We start from the raw sequence: 25,336 nt of genomic DNA, 5'->3' as shown, positions 1-25,336 counted from the left end.
TATTTACTGTTCACTAACATCCCTTGCGATCTTAATGTTGTGTGATCAGTCTAAGCTTTTGAGCCTGAGCTGATGGGTTAATCACCTTTAAACATACGTGGAGCGTTCTCGATGAAGGTGTACGAGTTCATCAGACTATGAAAGCTCTTTCAGGTACTTGATATGCTCTGATTACGCAGCTGTATGATGTTTACTGAACAGAATGTGGAATTGTCCTCAAACCACCCCATCTGGTATGGCAGTGCCAGCTTGAGCATGGTGCAGGGTGGCTGGCACACGAAGGGATTTATGTGTATGAGAGGAGGAGATGCAGGCTCCTCGAAGCTGCAGGGGTGTAGGGAGTAGCAGAGCCAGGTCCGTCTGACCAGAGCACCCGGCCCTCTTCCCTGCAGACCCTCCGGTCAGGCCCTCTCCATGGACGATTTGATGTGCGGTGGGGCATACTTCTGCCCCAGTCTCCACAGCACTGCCAAGTGAAGTCCTCGCCCGGACAGTAGGAAGGAAAGGCATCCTGGCCTGCGCTGTGCCAGGACAGGCACCTGTCCCATGGCCTGTGGGCTGGGAAAGGGGTGAACTGAGATTCAATCCCAGGTTCCCTAACCCGGAGTCTGAAGCTTTTATTCCCAGTATTCTAACTTGTGTAACGTTATGACCTAGAAAGAAGGAAAAATAAATGAGGAAAGAGTAGAAGCACCAGAGCTGGCGACCCAATCATAACTGTGTGTCAGCACCTCCCTAGCCATGGACCTTCTAAGTCGATGGCCTGTCTTACTGACTGCAGAAGCTCCCGAGCTTTCTAGATGCTTCTTTGTGAGCTCATCAACTTCAGTCTTCAGGTCAGAAGTTACTGCTTTAATGTATTATATGTTTAGATGCTTTAACTTGGAAACCATCAGAGAAGTATAGAATAGTATTCTTCTGTCTTCTAGTATTTTTCTGATTCAGTAACGACAGAAAAACAGTACCCTTCATTCAACTTCTAGAAGCTGATGGAAGAAAAGGAAGCTACCATTTGTTGGGCATTTACAGAACATGTTAGTGTGCTGGGCACTGTACCCTATATCATCTTATTTAGTCCTCACTTCATCCCCATGAAGTGATCTCCAGACAGTTTAGAAATTTTTTCCCAAATCACACTTCTAGTTAGTAATAAAACACACATGCCCTTACTTCCTCACAAGCACGTTTCTCAGCTCTTTGCATGGGTCTATCATATCCGGAAAACACCACCCTGAGTTAGCACTTCCTAGTGGCATGCCGCTGGTCAGGGCAGAGCTGGAATGTAAAGCCAGGCAGTCTGGCTTGAGAACCGCACTCTTAGCCAAGACCCACTGCTTCCTGGACAAGCCAGTTTCATCTCATTTAATACTCTGTATTTGCAAACAGAGAAATTATCAAATGAGTGGGAGAATTATTTCATCACTTCAGATATAAAAGTTGTTGTATGAAACTTATTAGAGCCAGCGGTGTATGACTGAGTAAGCCACTGGTGGTACTAGTTCTTCTGCACCTAGCATTTCCTCATGGGACTTCTTACGGTGGTTAACCTAACCCAGGTTTGACGTGTCATAGAGACAGTTTGAATGGGAGAAACCTGAACTTTGTGTTGTACATGCAGGCCACCTTTTCTGCCTGTTCTCTCAATCAGGCTCATTAAAGCTGTAGAAGAAGAAACTTGTCTCCAGAAAACACTACATAGACAGTGTCTTTGTCTGTAAAATGGCACCACAGGGAACACTGTTTCTCCATCTGCCCGAAGAATAAACCCTTCTGAAGTTTAGTCAACTAGGAACATCAGTGAAAGCCTTTAGGGAAAAACCAAATATATCTTTAAAATATACATGTCATTCTTTAATATAGCTTTTGTTTAAAGACTCAGTGAAAGCACATTCCTCATTCTTCTGAGAGCTCACCTGAAGTTTGAATTATGTGACTAGTCTGGGAGTTTGAGTACAATGAGAGTTGTACTGACGCAAACCTTCCCATTGCAGTGACTGCTGGTATAATTTTTTGACAGTTAACTAATCACTAAACTGCTTCAATTATTTTGTTTTCCATAGCGAAAAATTTAATTAAAACAGTACAGATTGTGAAAAGGTTATTTATGAAAATGCATTTTAAATGTGAATTGAAAAGCCTAGGGACACCTTTTTATTTTAGATAAAAAGATGAAGGTTCTATAATTTTTTTATCTCCATTTTACCAGAAGCAAGAGTAAGTGCAGTGTGCAATTTACTTGAAATGTCTATCAGGTGCTTCACAAGTCTGTCTCTTTCTTAAACTGCTTGAAAAGTTGACCTATTTTAGAAATGCAATACTTTAGGAAATAATTTCAGATTTAAAACTTATGAATATGAAGGGGTTTTGTTTTTCCTTCTTACTTTAAGCAAAAACAACCCCAGAAAATTGCTTTGTTTATGGAGCAGAGGACTCTGAAATGACAGTGTCTCTGAGGCCTGGAAAGCAGATCCTGCCTCCCTAATGAGGAAGGTTATCTGAGCTAGCATGATGGATGCGTCCTAGTCCTTAGGTGGGTTAGTCTTGAGGCACTAGATTAGTCCTCTGTTACAATGGATTTCCTACAGGAACCTGCCATCTTAGTGTTATTGTTTTCTTGAGCCTTTAATCAGCTTGCGTAGAGCTCAGTCCTGCTTGCAAGTAGATCCTAGTCTACAGAGGACTCGTTGAAGCCTACCGCAATCCCCTGTATGTGCCAGGGGCTCCCTCTCTATTATTTGGATCCCAGTTAGGGTACATCCTAGTTAGGGTACTCACCTTGGAGTGATATGGTCACTCCTTTACTTGTCAGTTTTCCCATTTTATTTTAAGCTGATGATAGGGTCATGCCTTTTTATCCACAGAGCCCCTCATCGAGTGAGTCATCAGTGTTTGATTTCTTGACATGGAAACAAAGCACAGTGACTCTCAGGATAAGAACACCTGCAGTTGACTTACATGAGTATTTAGGGGGACATCTAGAGGTAACCTCATAGTGCGACATTATCTTGGGGAGTTCATCAGGGTACAGGGTCTGACCCTCAGTATAGAGTCAGGCAGTGTATCACAATGGTTAAAAGCAAGGTTGGGAACCAGACAGACTAGTTCCAATTCCTTGCTGTGCCTTTAATTGCTGTGTGACCTTAAGCAAGTTGCTTGACTACTTTATACTTCAATTCCTAATCTGTAAATGGAAATATTAGTGCTTATCACATAGGACTGTTAGGAACTATTCAGTGCTATTCACACCCACCAGGAAGATTAACGTTAAAACAATCAAGTGTTAACTGGAATGGGGTGCTGTAGGAATTCTTACCCACTGCTGTGGGAATGTCAGTCCATACAACTATGTTGGAAAAGGGTTTGGTGGTTTGGTACCACATGTTAAAGCTAAAAACAGGCCTTCTTCCCAAGGCACAGTGGTTCTGCTCTGGGAACCACAACAGAGGCTCATAAGACTTATGTAAGAGGTGTGTAGGCAAAACTACAAAAGCATTTACAACTAGGGTGGATATGAGGATGTGATAGTACAGTCATATAGGCAAGCTTTCAGGCCGCGAGAAGGAACCAGTGGTTGCTGCCTGCAGCACGATGGACGGATCTCATGAGCATGAAGCTGATTGAAAGAAACAGGCACAGAGGGGTTGCCACTCTGATTCCATCTTTATGAAGCTCAAGAGCAAGTAAACCTCACCAGCAGTGTTGAAAGTCGGGATGGCATTCCTTCTGGGGGTAGGTAGTAACTGAGGATGAGCCCAAGGGGAGCATCCAGGGGCCGAGATGTCCCCTGTCTTGATCTGTGTGCTGATTGCACAGCTGTGCTCACTGAGCTGTGCACCTGGGGTGTGTGCCTTCCTATGACTTATATTATGCATGAATAAAAAGTTGAAAACATGATCAGTTTGTGTATTAAAAATGTTGTACTAGACAGACCAGATACTCTTGTTTATAACAGGACAGCACATCTTTCATCAGGCAGATTTGTTCAAGCTGAACAAACCTCGGGCACATCTGGTCCCTCTACTATTAGACCAGATGATAATCTGAAGGTTTCTGGGTGAGTCTACAAGCTGAGCAAGGAGTAATCATAATACTAAGCTTATGAAATTCTGATAGGGATGTTTTCATTGTGGAGCAACCTCTGCACTGTGAATCAGGCATACGTCTTGGTGGGTCAGGAGCCCTTTCCCCTTCCACCATGGGATTGAAGGCACCTGGGGCCTCTCTCCTGGCCAGTCATGCCACGACCCATGGAAGAATGAGAGAACTCATGTAAACCCTTCCCTACCTCACCATTCAGGAAGTGTTTACTGAAGTCTTTCTTGTACCAGGCCCTGGGGACACTAGTAGACAAGGTCAGTGAAGCCCCTGTTTTCAGGGAGACTGCATTTCTAGTGGATGATACAGGTGATAATCAAATGCATTGGATATTTGATAGGAATCGGGGTTCCTCATCTGAATAGCAGATCATAGAAAATGATGTGCATGCTTATTTCCTTAGCTTTGTGGGGGTGATGCCAACAACTGCTGCTCTGCATGCTCAGGAGAGAAGTGAGCCCACTTCATACACAGTGGACACCATGGGCACCGGGCTTCACTCTCTGGTGGAACCCTGGTTGAGAAAGGCTGTGAGGGCATCTCCCAGTTCCTGAAAAGGTAGCTGAGAAGCTGAATTGAGCCTCAGAAGAAATCCAGAGTTTGAGAGGGTTAAGTAGTTGGATTCCATGGCCCCCCAAGTTTGGGTGTAGGAGGCTGATAAATACCCTCAACTTTGAAGGGGAACCCAGAAAAGCTGTCCTCCCAGAGGAAGGCTGCTTGTCGTCATGGCCCTGTGTGGGGTGCCTTGAAGCTGGGACTGCGACTCTTCCTGTCCTGCACCAAGAGCAAGTGTAATTCTCTCTAGAAAAACACAACAGTGTGGGCCTTCAGTTATTTCTCTCATTCTTCATATATAATTGCAATTAATCAAAAATTATAGGCACGCAAGATGAGGAACCAGTAAAGACAGACCATAATAGATTCATAAAGCAGACACAAACTTTATGTTCTTTATAATCATGGAATTGAAAAGATAAAATTGATGATTTAAGCAGAGAATTGGAAAATATAGAAAACAAATACTCTAGAATTGAAAAATATAAAGAATAATGAAATGGTTTTAGTTCCAGGTTAGACACAGATAAGGGAAGAAATAGTGTATTGGAAGTTAAATCAATGAAATAGATAAAATCCTGGACAGCCCTAAAGGCACCAGAGCCTCCAGTGGTGCCTCACTTGAAGCCCCAAAGGTCCCCCGAGACATGGCTCCTGTGCTTCCCTCCCTGGCTCACCCCACATTGACCTTTCTGTCTGCCGTTCCTTCTGCTGGAAGTACCAGTAGCACCACCAGCAAAATCAAAAATCCACATAAGCGGCTTCTCACTTTTTTCGCATTTGTAGTCTTTTCTGTGAGGACTCCTGGCACCTCTCCAAGATGTCCAGCATCCCCGCTCTTTCCCTGTGTCCCTGAGGACTGAGGTGTGTTATGTTCCCCTCTGGAATGGAAGCTGCTTGAGGACAGAGGTGATTCTGTTTGATTCTGTTTGTTCAATACAGTCTCTCCAAGGGCTCAGAGCAGTAGTCATTCGACAAATGTCAGCCTCCTGGGGAAAATGGAAAAACTCACATAAAAATCCTTACCAGAGGTACATAATGTGGGCTTAATGAAATTGAGTTACCCCCTTTTCTCATCTTTGTGGAATTTTTGGTTTAATTTTCTATTTACAGTTTTCCCTTTCCTTTGTGGAATTTCTGAGTTAACCTCTTTGTTATTTTCTGTATTATATTACATTGTATTCCTTGTCAAATCTTAATAAATATAGCTCTATCTCAGTGAGAGACAAACAGAGGAGGGAAGACATTCTATGAATAATTGATGGAGACCTGTTTTTAAAAGCTGTGGCCAGATGTGGATAGAATTACAACTACTCTTGGTCAGCCACTCTTTTATCTAAAAATCACAGTAGTAGTTAATACTCGTATTTGCAGAATGAAGATGTAGACATCACAGTTTAGACAATATTTTAAGAATTTATCACATTCACCAAAAGAAAGCTACCTGGTTGGTGGCTCTGATGTTTCTCTGGCCTAATAGCTTGAGAGTGTTAACAGGAATTAGTCTTCAGTAAACTGGAACCAGGTTTATAGGGCAAGAGCTGTGCCAGACAGCCTTCATGTATATTTCTTGGGTTAGTTTCTCCCATAACCACTGGAAACAGCCAGGGGATGAATTAAGATTGCAAAATTGAGGTGGAAGGAGGGCAGGTAATGGCCCAAAGCCACACAGCCAGATCAGAGGCAGAGCTGGGATCAAAACACAGGCGTCAGACTCCAGAGACTGTGGTGAGGGGGCTGTGTGAGTCTAGAAGCTGTGTAATGTATTCCTCACAGCCATAGGTCAACACGTGGGGATGCAGCTTGATTGTTGAATTAATGATGTCTTATTTAAATGATTATAGGGGACAGATTCTTATTTAGAGTTGTTATTAAAATTGTGATTTTTGTCCTTAATTATAAAAAAACTTGGCTATGTGATGTGTTCACAGTCATTGGTGATACTCAACAAGGATATTACTATTATTCAGAACCTCAGCAAAAATGAATTTTTCAAAAGGCTATTCTTAACTACTGTGTGTGTTTGATAAACTCAAAATAATCATAAGCCTAGATTTAAATAATCTTTTAACTCTGTGTTTTATATGAAAACTGTACATTTTGAAATGACCGAGTTTCACCCTAATTATAGTGAGGTGGTGTATAGTTAGCATAATTGTCTCCTTTAAAAGGACTCAAAACCTAAACATTATTTTTAAATCACTTTTGTAAATTCTCTGTTTAAAATGGTTTTTCCCATCTTAAATTTTATGCTTGATTTTACTTGTGACAGAAATAGAATTAAATAGGTCATGCCGTTTCCTTTATCCTAGAACATCTTTTCTCTTCAAAGCAAGATTTCTTGGTGTCGGGTCATATGTCTGTGGTTTTCAGGTTGGCAATAGCAGATGAAGGATCTTTACCTATGTTAGAACATGTTTTGTCTTCTGTGGCCCCCCTGACGCCTACCAAGTGTCCAGGTCACCGCGTTATCTCCATTTAGACGTCTTTCTTATCAAAGATGAGAGTGCAGAAGTGGATCTTGACAAATGAGTCTCTTGAATGCTGCAAGAATGTTTATCAACATAACTTTATTTCTTGTCCATCTTTGTTCACTCTTTTTTAAAAAAGTTATTTACTCTCAGTTTTCTGGGTCTGTGTTGCTGCGCTTGGGCTTTCTGTAGTTGCGGCTAGTTGAGGAGTCAGGACTCCTCTCTGGTTGTGGCATGCGGGCTTCTCCTCGCGGTCGCTTCTCTCATGTGGAACACGGGCTCCAGGGCCCATGGGCTCAGTAGTTACAGCTCTGAGCTCCTTCCTCGTTTTACCCCTTTGTTGATCCTTTGCTGCATGACTGCTCCGCTGTTCTCAGCCAATGATCTCATCTCGGTCTTGCAGTAAAATAGCAGGTATCAACAAAAATCCACTCCACTCCCTCCCGGAAGCCACATTTATCCATGTTCACACTCATTTTTCCTCCTTTTGTCAGTTAAAATCTGCTTCATGCTTTCCCTGTATTTTTCAAGTCCTGTCCATTGAACAAATAATGCTTGTAATGGAAGAGGCTACACCACCATGGACAAATCCAGCTGTGAAATCATCATGAAAGAAATCTTGTGAGAGTTGCATTTTTAATCTTTTTAAATCGCCAATGTTAAATACGGAAGTCAGTTATTCAATGACCTACACAATTTGAAAATTCAAATAAACTAACATTGTATTAGGGCTTCCTTGGTGGCTCAGATAGTAAAGAATCAGCCTACAATGTGGAAGACCCAGGTTCAGTCCCTGGGTTGAGTAGGTCCCCTGATGAAGGGAATGGCAACCCACTCTAGTATTCTTGCCTGGAGAATCCCATGGATGGAGGAGCCTGGTGGGCTATAGTCCATGGGATTGGAAAGAACTGGACATGACTGAGCGACTAACACACACAGCCTTGTATTCATACTATCTCAGCATAATTGAGCAAGGAATGAATGACGTAACTAAGTTTAAAATAGTCTATTACTTTACATTTTAGTTAAGAAAATTCCAGTCATTTACAGGAGTTTAAATAATCTTGATTCTTTAGATAAGCATAGAATTCTGCATGGTTGAAGCCATATTCTTTTAAAGCTGCTAATGAATTACTGAAGCAGCAATAAGCTCTACATTTTGCCAAACCACACGCTCAAGGCAGTGACCTAGTAGCACGTCCAGCCCTCCAGATTGATTCCTCCTACATGCCCACAGCATTTCCAGAGAGATTGCTGAGGTGCAAAATCTAAACCCACACCCTGTACCTTGGCCACACATGGTCTGTATATGGGCATCTCAGGCTCATTGCTCCCTGCCTGCATTTGCACCACAGCATGCCCACCTGACCCTGGATGAGAAGGGGTCTTATGTCTGTACCTCCATTGTTTTGCACCTGCTGTTCATTCTGCCTGATTTTTAATAAATCTTCCCAGCTGCTTTTGCTTTTCTCTGCTTTCATCACTTCTGGGACACTTTTTTCCCCTTTGCCTTTTGGGTTGTTCTGTGCTATCCTGATGCTTCCCTTTGCCATAACAGCTGGCATGTTGCCTGATGGTTCTCTCTTTAGTCACCTGTCATCTCTGCCAGAGTCCTCACTAGATCAGGACACCCCTTTCCCTCTCTGGTGTCCAGCAGGAGTGCCAGCCACAGGGTAGGGGCTAAAGGGAGGAGGTAGTGTTGTTGGGTTGTTTTGGGGTTTTGATTTTTTTTATCTAGTAAAAATTACTTTTTTTGTTGTTAAGAATGATAGTTGCTTTCTTAATTTCTGAATTTATTAATTCACCAGAATTGTAATATCTCATTTTGCTACTTATAACTAAAATCATCTCAATTTTTGTTTTGTATTGTTGTTTGTTTGAATCTCATATGTTTCTCCTCCTTGCATTATTCATTGGTAGAGCATAGCTATATTAGCAACTCACTTTCAGCTACTGCAAGAGACATTGTGGCTTTCCAGTTTGTTCCAAGGATATTTTTGACTTTTATTCTTCCTCTGCCATTATTTAATGAGTATTCCTTTTATATTTATCTGTTTTCAAAATTCTGAACACATACCTCTTCAATAAATACTCAGTTTCTCCTTTGTGAAAAAACATTAAAAACTCTTCAGGTGATCATGTACAAATTGTATAAGCCTACTCCTACAAAGACAGTGTCATCCCTTTGAATTCATATTTGTCTCACACAATTAAATGTATTATAATTTAACTTTCTATTTAGATAGTTTTGCTTTTCTAAATTAAATAAATTGAGTTATGATATTTAGATGCTTCTTCAAAGAGAATAACCATGGTCATCACTTTAAAATCTTGTCTAAAATCAGTGACAATAAAACGCAGAAGCCCATCTGTCTCCAGATCTTTTCTCTTACCCCTTGACCACATTTATCCACTCCAAGAGATCTGTGGTAATCATTAAATTGATTATCATTGATAATACTGATGTTCGAAAAATAGTTAGATTATATCCTGGCTCTTTTAAATGTTAACTAAATATCAGTAAATGCAAAGTCACTGTAATTGATTACCCCCAGAAACTTAGAAGTCAGTTGTAGAACAGGATTCACACTTCCACGGATATAAATGTTATTGAGCAGCATATGTAATTTGATCTTACAGAATGATCATTTCTCTGGACGTTTTTCACCTCCAAAATAGCTGTGAAATAACCATCATGTACTTGTTATCACATCTGCACAGTGTCCTCAGAATGTCCCTGTAGAACCAGGAGGATGGCCTCAGCTCTTGTTGCATTGTCTTTCTGTTGTTGAGCTATGACCGTTCTTCATCCGTTCATCTATTCTGGATGCTTGACGGTTATCAGATGTATGATTTGCAAATATTTTCTCCCACACTGTGGACTGTCTTTTCACTTTCTTCCTAATGTCGTTTGACAGAGAAGTTTTTAATTTTGATGGAGTCTGCATTTTTGTCTGCATTTTTTGGTTATTTTGCTTTTGTTAGCCTATCTAAGAAACTGATAACTAAGATGACAAAGACTGACTGCTCTTGAACCTCGCTAGTGAAGTTTGCATTTGAGTTATACTTTGCACTTGAGGAATTTCTTTGGCTTCATTTCTGTATTAATATTCTCTGTTTTGGTGAGGCATGGTTCTCATGCCCTTCTTTAGTTTTTCCCGTGCAGTCTGTCCTTTAGCTCCTTGAATGTGCTTCAGGTAACTGATCTGTGTCCAGCAAGTGCACTGTCTCGGTTTCTGCAGGGACAGTTTCTATTGACTACTCTTTTCCTTGTTTACAGACTATACTTTGCATTTCTCTGTACATTGCATATTTCCATTTGTTTAAAACTGGACATTTAATAAATAATATTTCCATGTGGGAATCAAATTCTCCACATTTTGGGCTGGGACTTTAGTTACTTTTCCAAACTTATGTTGTGAAATCAGTATTTATCCTGCATTGCCAGGGAAGTGTCTTTTTGGTTAACGTGGTGCTCAGCTGATGACTGGACGGAGGTTTTATCAAATGGTTAGAAACTAAGTCCCTCATCTTTGCCAAGAGCCTGTGAGTACATGTTGGAGTATCTCTTCAACACTCAGCCAGTCAGTTTATAACTAACTCTGGCTTAACCTTGACTTTCCTTCTTATGCCGAACCTCAAGGTCAGCCAGAGGAAAACACTTAGGACCTTCTCAGGTCTGTCCTGGGCAGCTATATGACACGGTACCTAATTCCAGAACTATGTCAGAGCTTTGCAAAGCCCAAATGGATCTCGCATTCCTCTACTTTTCCTTGTAGCCTGTTGTTCGCACCAGTTTTCCTCCACACCTCAAGCAGCTGAGATCATGAACAGTTGCCCCTAGTTATTTTCTCAGAGATCCTCAGGGAGAAGGCTTTGCACACTGGATAACCTCCAAGTCGGGTCTGATAAAGACAGTCCTCTGGGAATGGATGGGGTTTGGAAAGTGCTCCACCCTGCCTGCCCCCTCCAGTGGCCTCAGGCCTACTGCTTTCCTGCTTGATTGATTTGGGCTCCTACAGAGCTGGGGTGAGGGATGGGAATAGAACAGGTTAAAACATCAGAGCTCACCGTTCTTTCCAAGATGCAGCCAATTTTTTAAAAATAAATGCTCCCTAGATCTCTGTAAGCCTGTGGTTAATTTCCAGAGTTCTGAAAATGTTCATTCTGACAGTTTTTGCCAGTTTCTCTTTGCTTTTTCAGAAGGAATTTTTGGAGGTTCTTACTCTATCATTTTCAGTGATACAAAAATTTTATATTTTTCTTTACATTATAATTAGATATAGAGTTCAATGGTAGCTGAATTAATAAAGATTCACTGAAAGCAGAATGCTTCTTTCTTTCCAGAAACTTCTCTGAACTTTTTGTCCTTCTGTTGTATTTTAGGACTATGATGATGGATATGGTACTGCTTATGATGAACAGAGTTACGATTCCTATGATAACAGCTATAGCGCCCCAACCCAAAGGTAAGTGTCACTCTTTCTGAACAGACCCCACAGCAGACACTTGTGTTGTCCACATTTTATACCCTCTGGGAACAGGATGACGATTGGCCAGTGGGATGATCTGACTTGGTCTTTGTTTTGTTTTAATTGGAGAAACTCTGTCTGTCCTACCAACTAGCATGTATTGCACTCAAATTTACTGTAGTGCTAAAGCAATGCATCTTGGAAGATGCACTTTGAAACTTTTATTTTCTCTAAAAATTTAGCTTAAGCATTCAGTATATTCTAAGGAAGAACAATGTGTGCCAGGTCTGTGGCTCTCGAGTCCAGAGGCTCCAAAGTATCTTAGAAACGTGAGACTTTCCTGCTTCATCAGTGCAGGGTATGGGAGTGACGGAAGTTTTGTTGTGTTCATAAATCATTTCTGCTTCTTAGCAACAGTGCTCTTGTTTTCTAACAACTTCAGATTCCTGTTTGTGAAAAATGAGTTAGTTCTGATTCATTTTCTGAAGAAGTGTTCACTTAGAAACGAGTGTTATCAGAGGGGAAACACAGCTTTATAGTCATGGCATAGTAGACTTTGATGTTCATTATGTATATGAAATCTGTGTGTTCTGTCCAGAATCTTTTCCTAAATCCTGAGAAGCCTCTTGCTTTATGCTTAAAACTTTAAGTGGAAGACAAAGATAGACATACACAAGCCAAAATGCTGGCTGTATCAGGCATAAATTTCAGTAAATATGGACTACATGGAGTCCATGAAGCATAAATTGATGAAGCATAAATTCACTCCTGAACTCATGAGGGGCAAGGAAAACTAAGCAGATTGGCATTTGGGTCCTGAGGTGGGCAGGGATATACTTTCTTCTCATTTTGTTCATGCCAGGTTTTTCTCCAGTATAGTGTGTCACAAGTAAGTAGCCTTTAAACTTTGACTCCCAGCTGGTCCTCTTTCCAGGAAGCCTTGGGGATGGTGTTTGTACCCGTCTTCACGGCACACCTGGAGTAACTTGCTCGCAGTAAACAGCAGACAAGACTACGTGTTTCCTGTCAGTGTTCTGGCAATTTTATGAAGTATGATGTCATCCCATTTTATGAAGTCATCCCATTACATAGATGAAGAAAAGCGCAGAGCATAAGTTTAAGTAATTAGTCCAGAATCATACACGGAGTACAATCCTTTACTCACACGTCTCATTTAATCTGAATGGCAGCACAGGCGTTAACACGTCTGTCATATGGATGATGAAACCGAGGCTCAGAGAAGTAAATAGCTAATGCAGAGTGTGAAGCAGACTTGGAGGACTTGGAGAGCTTGAAGTCTGCCCATATTAAACTGTGATAACACGGTAATATGATTGATCACAGGTGTTCATTCCTGTGGTCATTTATTCAGCCAGTATGTTTTAAATGTCCACTACATGTTTTAAATGTAGGCACTGTGCTCAATGTTGGATTACGAAGATTACTGAGACAGAGACCCTCTCCTTGGAAAGTTCACAAGCTAGAATGAAATGCAAATATTTAAAAGCAATGTAAAATGGTAACCACTTGAGGGTTTGAGAGAAAATAGTGCTAAGACAATGCTGGAGTCTGACTGGGGCATTTCACTGAGAAAGTGAAGGGCTAGTAGGGGTCATGAAGGTACGGACATCGAAGGACGTTGCCCAAAGCCAAGCACGGCACGGAGCTCCATGGTGTGACGCACGGGAGAGAAGAGGCAGGAGGAGGGTGACTGCGTCCTCCCAGGCTTGGGGCACAGGCTCCAGACCATCGGCAGCACTAGGGAGCCACCGACGAGGTGCCAGCTAGGGAGCGGTGTGTTCACACTTGGGTTTGGAGAATTAACCAGAAGGCCATGTAGAGGCCAGGTTGGCAGATGGTGAGCCTGGAGGCAGAGACCAGTTAGGTGGCACCTTATAAATTATAAGCCCTTTCAACATCAGGGAAGACTCACTTGAAAGGAACATCTTACCGATAGCCCAGCCACCTTCTTGGTCAAGATCTTTTCAGTGCTACAACTCATCTTACCTGAAGGACTGCAGAGAATTGTGTGAGAATTGCACCTTCTGGCAAATGCAGAAATCGCTGTTGGTCAGGTACTCTGAATATTCATTTAATCTTCATAACCTATGAAATAGGCATCAGTCCTTTTAAAGAAAGAAAACTAGTTTATAAAAATTAGCTAAACTTGCCTAAGATCATGCATCTTACAAGTTAAGGGGCCTGACTTTGCACCTCAGTCTGTCTGTCTTCCTCTTCGGCAATCGCTGTAAATCATGACAAAGCAGCTACATTATGGAATACAATGAAGAAGTGTTTCCAGGAGCTGTATTACTTTGCTAGAGTTACCATAACATCATGCCACAGAGTGTTTTAAGCAACAGATGCGTATTTTCTCAGGGCCACAGAGGCTGGAGGTCTGAGCTCGGGGTGTTGGCAGGTCTGTCTCTTCTGGGGCTCCCTGTGTGACGTGCGGCTGGCACGGCCATGCCAGTCCTCACACAGTGTCTCCACTTGGGCACGCGCCCCTGCTGCCTCCTTGTACCCAGATTTCCTCTCTTACAGTGACACCAGTCAGATTGACCGAGGGCCCGTGGAAGGGCTCCTTTGACTTCATCACCTCTTTAAAGGTCCTATGTCTAAACACACATTATAGGTAGTGGGGTAGGGCTTCAATTTATGATTCTGGGTGGACAGGTCAGTTCATAATATGCACATATTGTAACATTGGCTTAAGTACAACACTGTATGTCTTGGAATTAGAAATCTAGTCTGAGCTAGTTAGAGCAAATTTTGAAATCATCCCTCAAATCGAGTAGTGGGTACTGACCTATAAATCGCCATCATGCTCATTGTCAGTACTGAACGTTGGCCGTGTACTTGGTGTACTGGACCATGGGCTTCACAGAGACTCTCTGCTCAGTGTGAAATATTGCAGAATTCAAGTCTAAGCATGTCATTCCTTGCATGCAGGTTCAGAGAGGTTAACTCACCTGTCTTAACTCACAGGGCTGAGCAGTGGCAGATCCACATTGGCCCTGAGCATTCTCTTTTGTACTCTGCTCCATCATCTTTCAACTCGCCTTTTGTCACAGTTTGGATTTCAGTTGCTTAAACTGATTCATGTTCATATTTCCCGTCACTCAGTCATGTCTGACTCCTTTGTGACCCCGTGGACTGTAGGTCCACCAGGCTTCTCTGTCCATGGGATTATCCCAGCAAGAATACTGAAGTGGGGTGCAATTTCCTCCTCCGGGGGATCTTCCCAACCCAGGGATCGAAGATCGAACCCAGGTCTGCTGTGTCTCCCACACTGGCAGGAGGATTCTTCACTTTCATCAAACCTAAGAATTTCATTTATCTTCATGCTAGTGTTGCAGGCTAAAACTAGATGTCTACACTTCATGTGCTGTAATCCTTTTATCATACTTTTGTTGCAGGAAAAAAGTTCTCTCAGGAGGTTTACAAATAAGGAATTTTCTCTTATCAGTTTTCAAATACCTTGTATGAAAATTAGAGTACAAATGAGAGTCCCTACAAAGTTGTGAAAACTTCAGCATAGTTCAGCTATGTTTCCCATCAGTGTTTGTAATGGCCTTGTACTGCAGTGTAAAACAAGCGTTGTTTACCTGACTTCACACACTTAATGAGCAACAAGCTGTCACCTATCTGTGAAGAGAAATATGAACTGTTCTTTACAATATTGGAATTATTCTAATATACATCAGCACAAAAATAGTTACTGAGTCATTCCTATGGGCGCACAGCTCTGGAGTAGCTGTGAGGAGTAAAGGAGCAGATGATAAATGGCCTCAGAACTCAACCTGCACCTGCCCTGGCATGACCGGAGCCTTCTCAGCTAAGTGGGATTAGTTTTCATTTGATGTCTTATTTATGATTCTAACAACAGTCACAATTTTTCAGCATGATGACTGTAGTTAATAATATAGTATTGAATTTGGGCAATTTGCTAAGAGAGTACATTTCAGGTGCTCTCACTGAAAGGTAACTACATGAGGAGATCTGTTAGTTATCTTGACTGTATTCAAATTTCAGAATATTTTAGTCTGTGTTTCTGAATATTTGTAAATTCTCTAAGAAATATTTGATTCCTCTAATTATCAATTGTAAAAAAAGTAGAACAAAAAGGGTTTCCAAAAAGTGCTAATAACTCCCTGAGCATAAGTGGATGACTGCGTAGTAACAGTTTTATTTTCTGGCGGGTTTAATGTTGACGTACTAATTTCCCATAGTAGTTTGTGGTTTGATGGTACTTTCAAGTACTTATTTCATTTCATCCTCCACAATCTCTGCGATTTTCCTGAAAACACTTAGAAATACTGAAAAAAGAAATTAGAAATAAGAGCTGCTAGTTTGGGAGAATGTATTAAGTCTTGCACTAAGCTGTCTATGTCCTTTATGTGCATTACCTCCAGGTTTCACAATGGCCCTACCTGCTGTTTTTCCATGTATAGAAGTTGAAGATGTGATGTTTAGCAACTTTTCCAAGAATACACTCCTGAAGAGTACTTAAGCTTAGGTTTTTGTCTGTCTTTGAAAACCATTATCCAGCTAAGGAAAAATTTTAGAATACAAAATTATTGACTTGTTTTTATGACAAAACAACACCTAAGTGCTTTTATCCAAATAGGCAGGGTAATGGAGGCTGTCAAGAAGCTCCACGTACCTTAGCTGTGTTTTCAGACGCCAGTTGCAAGGAGAGCAATGAGCCAGAAGTTAATGCTGCCGTCTGCCCTGCTCTCTAGTTTGCCGTTGCTTCTCTTGGCAGCTTTAGCATTATATGTGCAGTAATGTCATCTCAGGAGCTGACTTGAGAGGTGTGAATATAATTTGCGATTTTCACCTTGGAAATGATGACCTATTGTTCAGCTTAGGATGTAGCATTTCAACATCAGTAAAATCACTGTCTATTGGAAGATAGCTCTGTGTTGTTTCAGGGTTGGCTGTTTTGGACTTTTAAAAACAGTAATGGTTTGGCCTGGATTAACCACACCTTGCCCAGGGTTTTAACTGCTTGCTGCATGAGTGCTGAAGGACTCTCTTTAGCACACAAACTAAGCAGTATAGGGATTGACGACAAACTCCTCACACAGTAATGTGCAGACGCTGACCAAGTAACAGACACACCAACCCAGTGTATACAGTAAAGCTGTAAATGTATTCTCAGTCAAGGACCCTGCGGTGAGAAAAAAAGGAGGGAAGGTTGTGTAAAAATGAAGCCACAACCTACGAGGGAAAAGGAGCAGCGTGAGGGCCAAGGCTGTGACGTGCGCTGGTAGCGCTGTTAATTGCGTGTCGGCCTCTGATGCAGTGCTAGTGCCGCAGGGTGGATGTGTGTGTGCACCCACGTGTGTATCCCCTCTAATCTTCATTTTAACTTTAAACGTTATTCTCACCCCCTTTTCTTCAGAAAATTGAGACACAAGGAAAGGTTTAGTAAGTGGCCCGAGTCACTTGCTTAGTGACAATGCTGATTTCAGTCCATTTTCTTTCTATCATAGTGTTTCTCAAAGAAGCGCACTTACCACTGCTGTTTCACAGTGTGGTTTCAGGTGGCACATGGGCAGACGCTTTAAGTTTTAATGGTTAGACTTTAGTTATTGGGAAAATAGAATTGCCATATCAACCACATGATTTTATGAATAGTATTGCTAAAAATTATAGTAAACTTACTTAAGTTAAAATAAAACCTATAATAGAGAATAATATTAAGTCACTCACAGGATGAGTGGTGGACGTAGATGGCAGACATCCTGAAAGTGGTCCATGAAGGGCTGATGTTGGGCAGATACTGCCCATAGCACTTTTTTTTTCAAGATTCATTAACACATTTTCAAGGAGTACTTATCAAGTGTTAGCTTGTACATTAAATGCTCTCATGTCTATCATTTTATTTAATTCCCAAGAACATCTGTAAGATTGTTAGTTTTACAAAGGAAACTAATGTTCTGAGAATTTGAGCTTGACCAAAGTCACAAAATTATGAATAGCAGTCAGGCCTCATATCCAGTTCTCTTTAAGATCAAGCCCACATTCTTTTGCTTAACCTGAAAGCAGCTAAGGGAAAAGAAAAGTCCCTTCATATGTAGAAAATGCCAGAACTATGAAGCGGCCGCGTGGAGTCTTCACGCATGAGCTCCAGGGCAGGATGGAAGCAGCAGCAGGGCACAGGCGTGCTAATGGCAGTAAATCAGTGCCGCCGTCAGTGCGGCCTTTCATGTTCTTGAGAGCATGTGAGATTTATCACCGAGGGCTGTGGGATGATGGTGGTGTGTGAGAACAGAGGCCACCGGGAAGATGAGCTACATCATTTGGGTTTAGCACTGCCATCTGCTTAATAGCATCGAGAAGACGACAGCGGCGCTTATGATCAGCCACTCAGAGCAGTGACAGATGCTGCTGGGCGGGGACGTGCCGGGAAGAAGTTTCCTCACCACAGTGTAGATTCTAAACAGCGGGTTTGTTGGTTATCATGCCACCAACTTTACATCTTCACTACCGGATTTCAAGGTCTGTAGATTAAGATCTACTTGGTGAATCTCCTATATTTTCTTTCCCCATGTTTCATATGTTCTTAAAATGGGTTTTATTAGTTTTAGAATAATTTTCCTAACAAATTCTGCCCTCTTTTTAATGAAAGAAGATGATAGCCCTTTTTGTATTTCCTGACTCTTAAAATGAGTCACATGGTTTTGACAAACAGACTGGAGGGCTCTGAAACCACTCAGACCTTGATTTGAATCCACGGTGTCACTTCCTCAGCAGTAGGTTTATGGCCAAGCTACTTCTTCAAGTCTTCATTTTTCATTTGTAAAATGATGGCAAGAATATTTGACTTGTGAGACTGTGATTAAATGAGATAGCAAAAGCAGTATACAGAGCAGAAGTTTAGTAAACTTGCAAAGATGACATGTACTGGGAGCCACACACTGTTCTCAGCACTTTTCAGCCTTATAAGTAGGTTATTACTGTTACCCTATTTCACCGATGAGGAAATTGAGGCCCAGAGATTATAGAACTTCCCTGCGGTTGTTGCAGAGTAAGTGCTGGGCTGGCACTGAGCCCTCCACTGCACTGTCTCTGGGTAACTTGTCCTCATCAGTTTAGTTGTCCAGTCTAGAAGCTTGTGTAGCCTTTTCCTGAGGAGAACTGCAGTCAATGACATCTCAACAAAGAAACAAAATCATCCATGCCATTTTGATTCCCCATTTGTGAAACAAAAACTTATGACAGCCTCATTTAATTTAGCTTGTCTAGAGTCCTAAGATGTTTCGAAGCATAGACTTGAGGTCACAGCTTGAAGAATGATTTACAGTAGAGAACGTCAGTGCGTGAATTTTTCAGAATTTAGTCAAACCTCATTTACTGGGCTTACAGCTTTAGAAGCGGAAGTAATTCACACACCGTGGGGGTTGTGTTTTCCCTTGTATTTGACATCATGAAGAGATGTGTTCTTTTGGAATTATGAGTGTCCGTTGGATCCTTCAATGTGTTTGTAACCTTTGACCCAGTGTTTACACAATAAGTGCCTAAACTTAGTGTACAGCGAGTGTTCAACAGTGTGAGGGTTTCCCCGGTGGCTCAGATGGTAAAGAATATGCTGCAGTGCAGGAGACTCAGGTTCCATCCCTGGGTCAGGAAGATTCCCCTGGGTAGGGAATGGCAGCCCACTCCAGTGTTCTTGCCTGGCTGATTCCATGGACAGAGGAGCCTGGTGGGCTACAGTCCCTATGGTCACAAGAGTTGGATAGGACTAACACTTAACACCATGTAACACTTAACACAGTGTAAATATATTTAACTATTTAAAAAGAATAAGCAGTTTCTGGCAAAGTTCAGGGAAAGAAATACATTTTAGATATAGGAAAAAATGTATGCATGTCGACTTGGCCAAAGTAATGTCGATAAAACAGCACCTCAGCTGAGGCAGAATCGAGATTTGGTTAGTGGGAGTGAAGGGGAGGAGTCTGTCACAGCTCTGCAGCTCCCTGACAGTGAAGCTGGGGTCAGGTCACGCCCCTGTGCTTCACCTTGCTCATCTGTATGATGGACGTGATGGTTGCAGTGACCGCCTCTTAGGTTGTTGTCATGTCAAATGAGTTGATACATGGAAAGCACCTGGCACTTTGTGAAAGGTCTCACTAGCTACTATTAAAATTCCTTAATTTTTTTTTTTTTAATCTAAAAGCTACAGGGCTGTGTCTTAGACTCAGGATTTTTGAATTTTAGAAAATGGTATTTTGCATGCTACATGTTCCACAACTTTTTGGGGTGAGGGGCATCTATTTGTGGTTCTCCAGAACAGTGATTGCCCATTGGATTATGTGAAGTTTATGAGCAAGGAAAATGTGATTACCAAGGGGGATGGAAAGCATATATGGCAAATTGAAGAACAAGGGGATTTGAAGAGGGGTGTATTCAGCCTTGGCAGTTTGTAATCCTACCAAGTATGGTTAGTGCCAGCAATTAATCTTTAAATAGTATAGATCGAAGGATTAATACAGGACTCTCCCATCTATTAGCAGCCCTTGCATTAACAGGACCTCTCTTGATCTGGCCCTGATTTTTCTCTAACCTCATGTCAAGTCACCCACTCACCCAATCTAACCTTATATTGAATTGTTCAGTCATGATTCATTTATAATTTGCTCAGTCACAGATGAAATAGATCTCAAAGCATACATTATGTGAATAAACAATTTTGTCAAATTCTTCATGGCTCCTTCAGTAATTTTCTTCACTTACAGTTTTTAAACACATTGTGGTTATTTGGCATATTTCTATAAAAATTGCTTGTAGTGTTTTTAGACTTTTCCACAGTGGTACAAACAGGCTAATTTCCTTTTCTTTACATTTTAGTCCTTGCCAGATGGGTTGCAGCAGAGCAGAGGTTCCTTGACTCAGGTGTTACTTCATCCAGCAGGCTTTCTTGATACACTCTCTGCCTCTGACATCCCCTTCTGTGCTCACAGAGTATTCAGCCAGCCTTGTGTGTTTCTGGAATATGGCATGCTTACCTCTGGTCACCACTCATCCCTGCTGGACTTGAGAACTCTCTCCTTTTTATACAGAGAGGCCCTTGGTGGCAGAAACCCTTTTCTATTTGTCCTTTAATCCGCAGTATCTAGTATAGTACCAACCAGGAAAGGGACCTGTATGGGTTTTTCATTTCAGTTGGTAACATTCAAGAATTCCACATCTGTTCTACAAGTACTTTTATTGAAAACATGGTAAGAAGTCTGATACCTCTGAATGTCTAATATGGAACTGCAGGTAGCCCTCCCTCAACTTGGGCTAAATGGAAGAGTCCTTTATACAGCCTTTAAAAAATAAAAGGAGATTCCCAAGCCAATCTCTTGTTTCTTGTTTTTAATCTGAGTTTTGAGATAGCACATCTATCTGAAACTTTTAAAATATAGCTAATTTTTATGAGCAGCCAAGGTTGAAAACTGTTTTTCTTGTCTAGTAAGCACTATGTGAATAAGATATGTTCAGTGCTTTTCAGAGTGCCTTGCAGATACTTGCTAAGTAAATATTTATTTCCTAAAGAAATAAATTATTGGTGTGTCTTTCATTCATTCATTCAGCAAACAACTAATGAGTACCTACTCTGTGCCAGCAACTATCCCAGGTGCTTGATAAATACCAGGGAACAAAAAGGGATAAGGAATGTGCCCAATAGAGTTTAAGTTCTAGTGGTGGTCATGTTTAGCTAGTGGCCTTCATGTTTAGCTTCTTTGAGGAGATGATTTAAGACTTGAAGGAGGTAAAAGTTTGCCTAAGGATGTATCTATGGGAACACAGTGATCTGTGCAAAAATCCTCAAATAAGAGGGAGTGTGTCTTATGTATTCTGAAATCCTTAAAGTTACAGTTTTCTTTCATTCATATTTAAATTTCAAGTTCTCCTAACAGAAAACTTGAGATTTCCCTTTGGAATAAGATATCTTTGAAGTTTGGAACAAAATGTTCTGCTTTTCAAGAATGTGTTGTAAGAACTTTTTCCTATTTAAAATTAATCCCAGTATGATTAAAGGAGCTTGCAAACTTAAAATTATGAAGTTATAGGAGAAGACTGTGGTCTGTGCACCCTTATATCATGACCTGTAACAACTTTGGTAGAAAATCAATACAGCAACCAACAGAAGTAGAGAAATGTCCTCTATAAATGTAAATCTTACTTATCTCACTCTGTTTTTTTCCCTAAACATCCAGGATTCAATTATGAATAAAAATTATACAATAAGAAAATACAACCCAGAGTTAAGAGACAAAACAGTCAAGAGAAACAGAGAGCCCAGACATTACGGTTGTCAGACAGTGTCTTAAAATTGATATGTTCAATATGCTGAAGGATATTGTGTGAAAGGTGGACAGTATGTATGAACAGATAGGATAGGAATGTAGCCAATGAAAACTCTTAAAAAGAGCCAAATGGAAATGCTAGAATTGAAAAATTACAGTGTCAGGGATGAATAATTATTTCAGTGGGCTTATTAACAGATTGTATACCATAGAGGAAATAGTAAGAGAACTTGAAGACAAATTATAAAAAAGTATTCAAACATAAAAAGAGAAAGATGAAGAGTAGAAGGAACATTGGGTATGAGATCTGCAGGATGATGTAAAACAATCTCATGGTATCAGATTTGCAGAATGAGACGCGAGAAAGTGTGAGGTAGAAGCACTTGAAGAAATAATGACAAACATTTCTAAAATTAACAAAAAAAATACCATCACACAGATCTACAAAGTGCAGAGGAACACTCAGCAGGATAAATATGAATATAAACACACCAAGGTGTAATGTAGACAAGTTGCTAAAAAACAAAGAGAAAAGATTGAGAACAACTAAAGTAAAAGGACATAAATATAATCAAAATATATGAACTTTTACATCAGGTATTCTAAAGTCAGCATTATGTTTTTGAGGTTCATCCACATTATAGCTTTTATCAGTATTTCTTTCCTTTTTACTACTGAATGGTTTTCCATTTATGATTCTACCGTGTTTGTCTATGCATTAACTAGGTGATAGACACTGGGTCTGTTTTTACTTCTTGGCATTATGAATAATGCTGCTTTGAACATTTATGTGCAGGTCTTTGTGCGGATTTGTGTTTTAGCTTCCTTTAGACATTTCCGAGTAGAGTTGCTGGGTCAAATATTAATTATATGTTTAACTTTTTAAGAAACTGCCAAAGTGTTTTTCAAAGTACTTGTACATTAATTCCTACCAGTGATGTATAAGGTGTCTTAAGGATAATTTTAACCAAAATGGTCAAGACCTCTGTTTTGACAACTATTAATAAAATATTGCTTTACAGAAAGTAATGAAGAACCCAATAGCACTTATCTTCCTTAAAGTTAGGAAATTGCAGAGAACTGTTCAAATAGATGGAAACTATTAGTTGTTATTGGTATTTTTGGTGGATTTGTTGTCACGAAAGGTACATTCCTCACTCTAGCAAATAAGCAGAAATAGCTTGTATAACATCAATAAGACTCTAGGAAAAATATTGCTCATTCAGAAGGAACCTCTACCTCAATAGTACTCATAACAGCTGTCCTTGAATAAGAGCTAAGTTTATGTGTGTAACACACTATCTTCTTTGAACCTCACAACAATCTTATGAAAGATTTATTTTAAAAACTATTTTATAGATAAAATTGAGTTAATATTGCCCAAGCTTACACCTTGGTGGCTCAGTGGTAAAGAATCTGCCTGTAATGGTAGGAGATGTGGGTTCGATCCCTGGGTCAGAAAGATCCCCTTGAGGAAGAAATGACAACCCAATCCAATATTCTTGCCTGGGAAATCTCATGGACAGAGAAGCCTGGTGGTCTACAGTCCAGGGGATCGCAAAGACTCGGACACAACTGAGTGCACATACACACAAGCTTACACACAGAGCAAACGCTGGAGCCTAGATTCTGATAATGTGTGTGACTGCACAGCCCCATTCTTAGCTGTTAATTCTGTTCTGTCTTCCAAAATGATGATGATAAGACAGGAAGCCTGCTGAAAAGTGACTGTGAGTGTGTAAGGCAGGTTTAGCCTGGCGTACACACGTAGCGCCAGCATCAGTGCGTGTCTCTGTGAAGCTCACTCCCTGAGTGTCCTGAGGCCTCCATGCGTGTGTGCCTCGAGTGTGTGGGAGGAGGAGAGGCACAGTGAGCTGAAGAGACGCTCATGAACAAGACTCTTTTCTTTTTACTCTTTTGTTCTTCTTGGAATATAATCAAAATCCATCATTTCTAAAAGATTACGTGGAGCCATCTGCAGTCTTTTAAGAAACTTTTGATAGGAGTAGTGTAGACTGCTGCAGATGGAGGAGAGCACTGACAGTGCTGCTGAAACAAGCGTGAGCGGATGTCCTTGCAGCAGAGAAAGACAGACACATGGGCGTCCCTCATTTCACGATGCTTGCACCGTGTTGTAGGACGGGGATAAGCGCTGAATTAACCCCACATTCCACCGAATCAGGTTTATTCTCTCACGTAAGAATGGATGTTAGCAGCTTCCGACCCTTGGGACCACTCCGTGGAGTCTGAGCAGCCAGGCCGCTCCTTTGTTTGCCCCATTCTGCCCGCTTGCCCTGTGCCCTTAGGCTCAGCTTACTCTCACAGCGGCGGGCATTGTCCAGCTGCCAGGCTGGGCTTCAGGCAGGGAGAAAGAAGAGGAGGAAGGCCCTGCCCCCTGGGCGGGTCCGCCTGCTCTTAGGAGGTCCCCGGAAGCTTCACTCCCGGAAGCTCACTCCTGTCTCTTCGGTGCCCTCCCGGTAGAAGTGCTGAGAGATGGAGGGTAATGGCTGGGTACGCTACCGCTAGCACCTCACCCTGTCTCACAAGGCGTCTTCTGCTAAGAAGGACGGGGAGAGTGCACGCCAAATAGGCAGCAGCTGCCCTCTGGCTCTTCCCTTTTAACATGAGTGTTAGTTTTGTTTTGTTTTGTTTTCCTTTTTCTGAAATATTATGTACCTGTAGCGAAGGGCGTAAATTCACACCTGTCTGAAGCGTCCAGTTGAGTGACTGTTTCTTGGTGTACACACCATGTAAGCAGGAGATGGATTCCAGCACCCAGGCAAGAAGTTCTCCAGCTGCTTCCTCCGACCGTGGGCGTCTTAGGTCATCATCTCCTTCTGGCTCCCTGAATTGCCTTGTCTTTTGAAAAAGTGCCCAAACATACTTCCACTGTGCTGCGAGTGTGGTGACTGGTCATCAGATTAGAGTGGAGAGAGGCCCTGGGAGCCAGGGGAACTAGACTTGCATCCTGACCCCCCGCCCCCATTGTGGCCACACGGCTCTAGAGAAGGCGCTCTGTGTCTGAGTCACCACTGTCCTGTCACCAGGGCAAACTATATGTTGTTGTTCTCCTTTCTGTCTGGCTCTTCTTGTAGGTGTCAGTTTAGACCTTCCTCCTTCCAGGAGGCACTCCCAGGTACCCCAAACCTGGTCCAGGTGCCCCACCCTGAGTCCCATCAGAACTCTGGACTTCTAGGAATCACAGTCCTCTGCCGGCCTATTTACAGTTGTCCGCCTTGCACACTAGACCAGATGTGTTTTATCACAAAGTCTGGAACCTGTTCGCTGTTGTATCCTGGTGCCCAGCACATGATAGGTGTTCCAGAAATACCTGTGGAACAAATACTGGGAACAGGTGACATCTGAGCTTCAGAAATTCCTACCAAGAGCACCTTTCTCAAGAGAGAGTGTAGCAAGTGAGAGTCTTTCTCTTACATGG

The 25,336-nt window shown here is 41.6% G+C and overlaps 1 protein-coding gene across 3 annotated transcripts in view; it reads left to right on the top strand.

Moving 5' to 3' along the window:
* The window catches only part of KHDRBS3 (KH RNA binding domain containing, signal transduction associated 3), a 152,542-nt gene that overhangs the window by 117,176 nt on the left and 10,030 nt on the right, over positions 1-25,336 (top strand). For all 3 annotated transcript variants that reach the window (XR_011145723.1, XM_068983885.1, XM_068983886.1), the window contains one exon: positions 11,508-11,590. Coding sequence is in view for 2 of the 3 variants with exons in the window: in XM_068983885.1 (XP_068839986.1) it covers positions 11,508-11,590 (83 nt within the window). In the remaining variant the exon portion in view is untranslated. The remainder of the gene's footprint in view (positions 1-11,507; positions 11,591-25,336) is intronic.

The sequence above is a fragment of the Capricornis sumatraensis genome, chromosome 11 (genome assembly GCF_032405125.1).
Source record: "Capricornis sumatraensis isolate serow.1 chromosome 11, serow.2, whole genome shotgun sequence".
NCBI lineage: Eukaryota > Metazoa > Chordata > Mammalia > Artiodactyla > Bovidae > Capricornis > Capricornis sumatraensis.
This window is presented reverse-complemented; position numbering and strand designations above follow the sequence as displayed.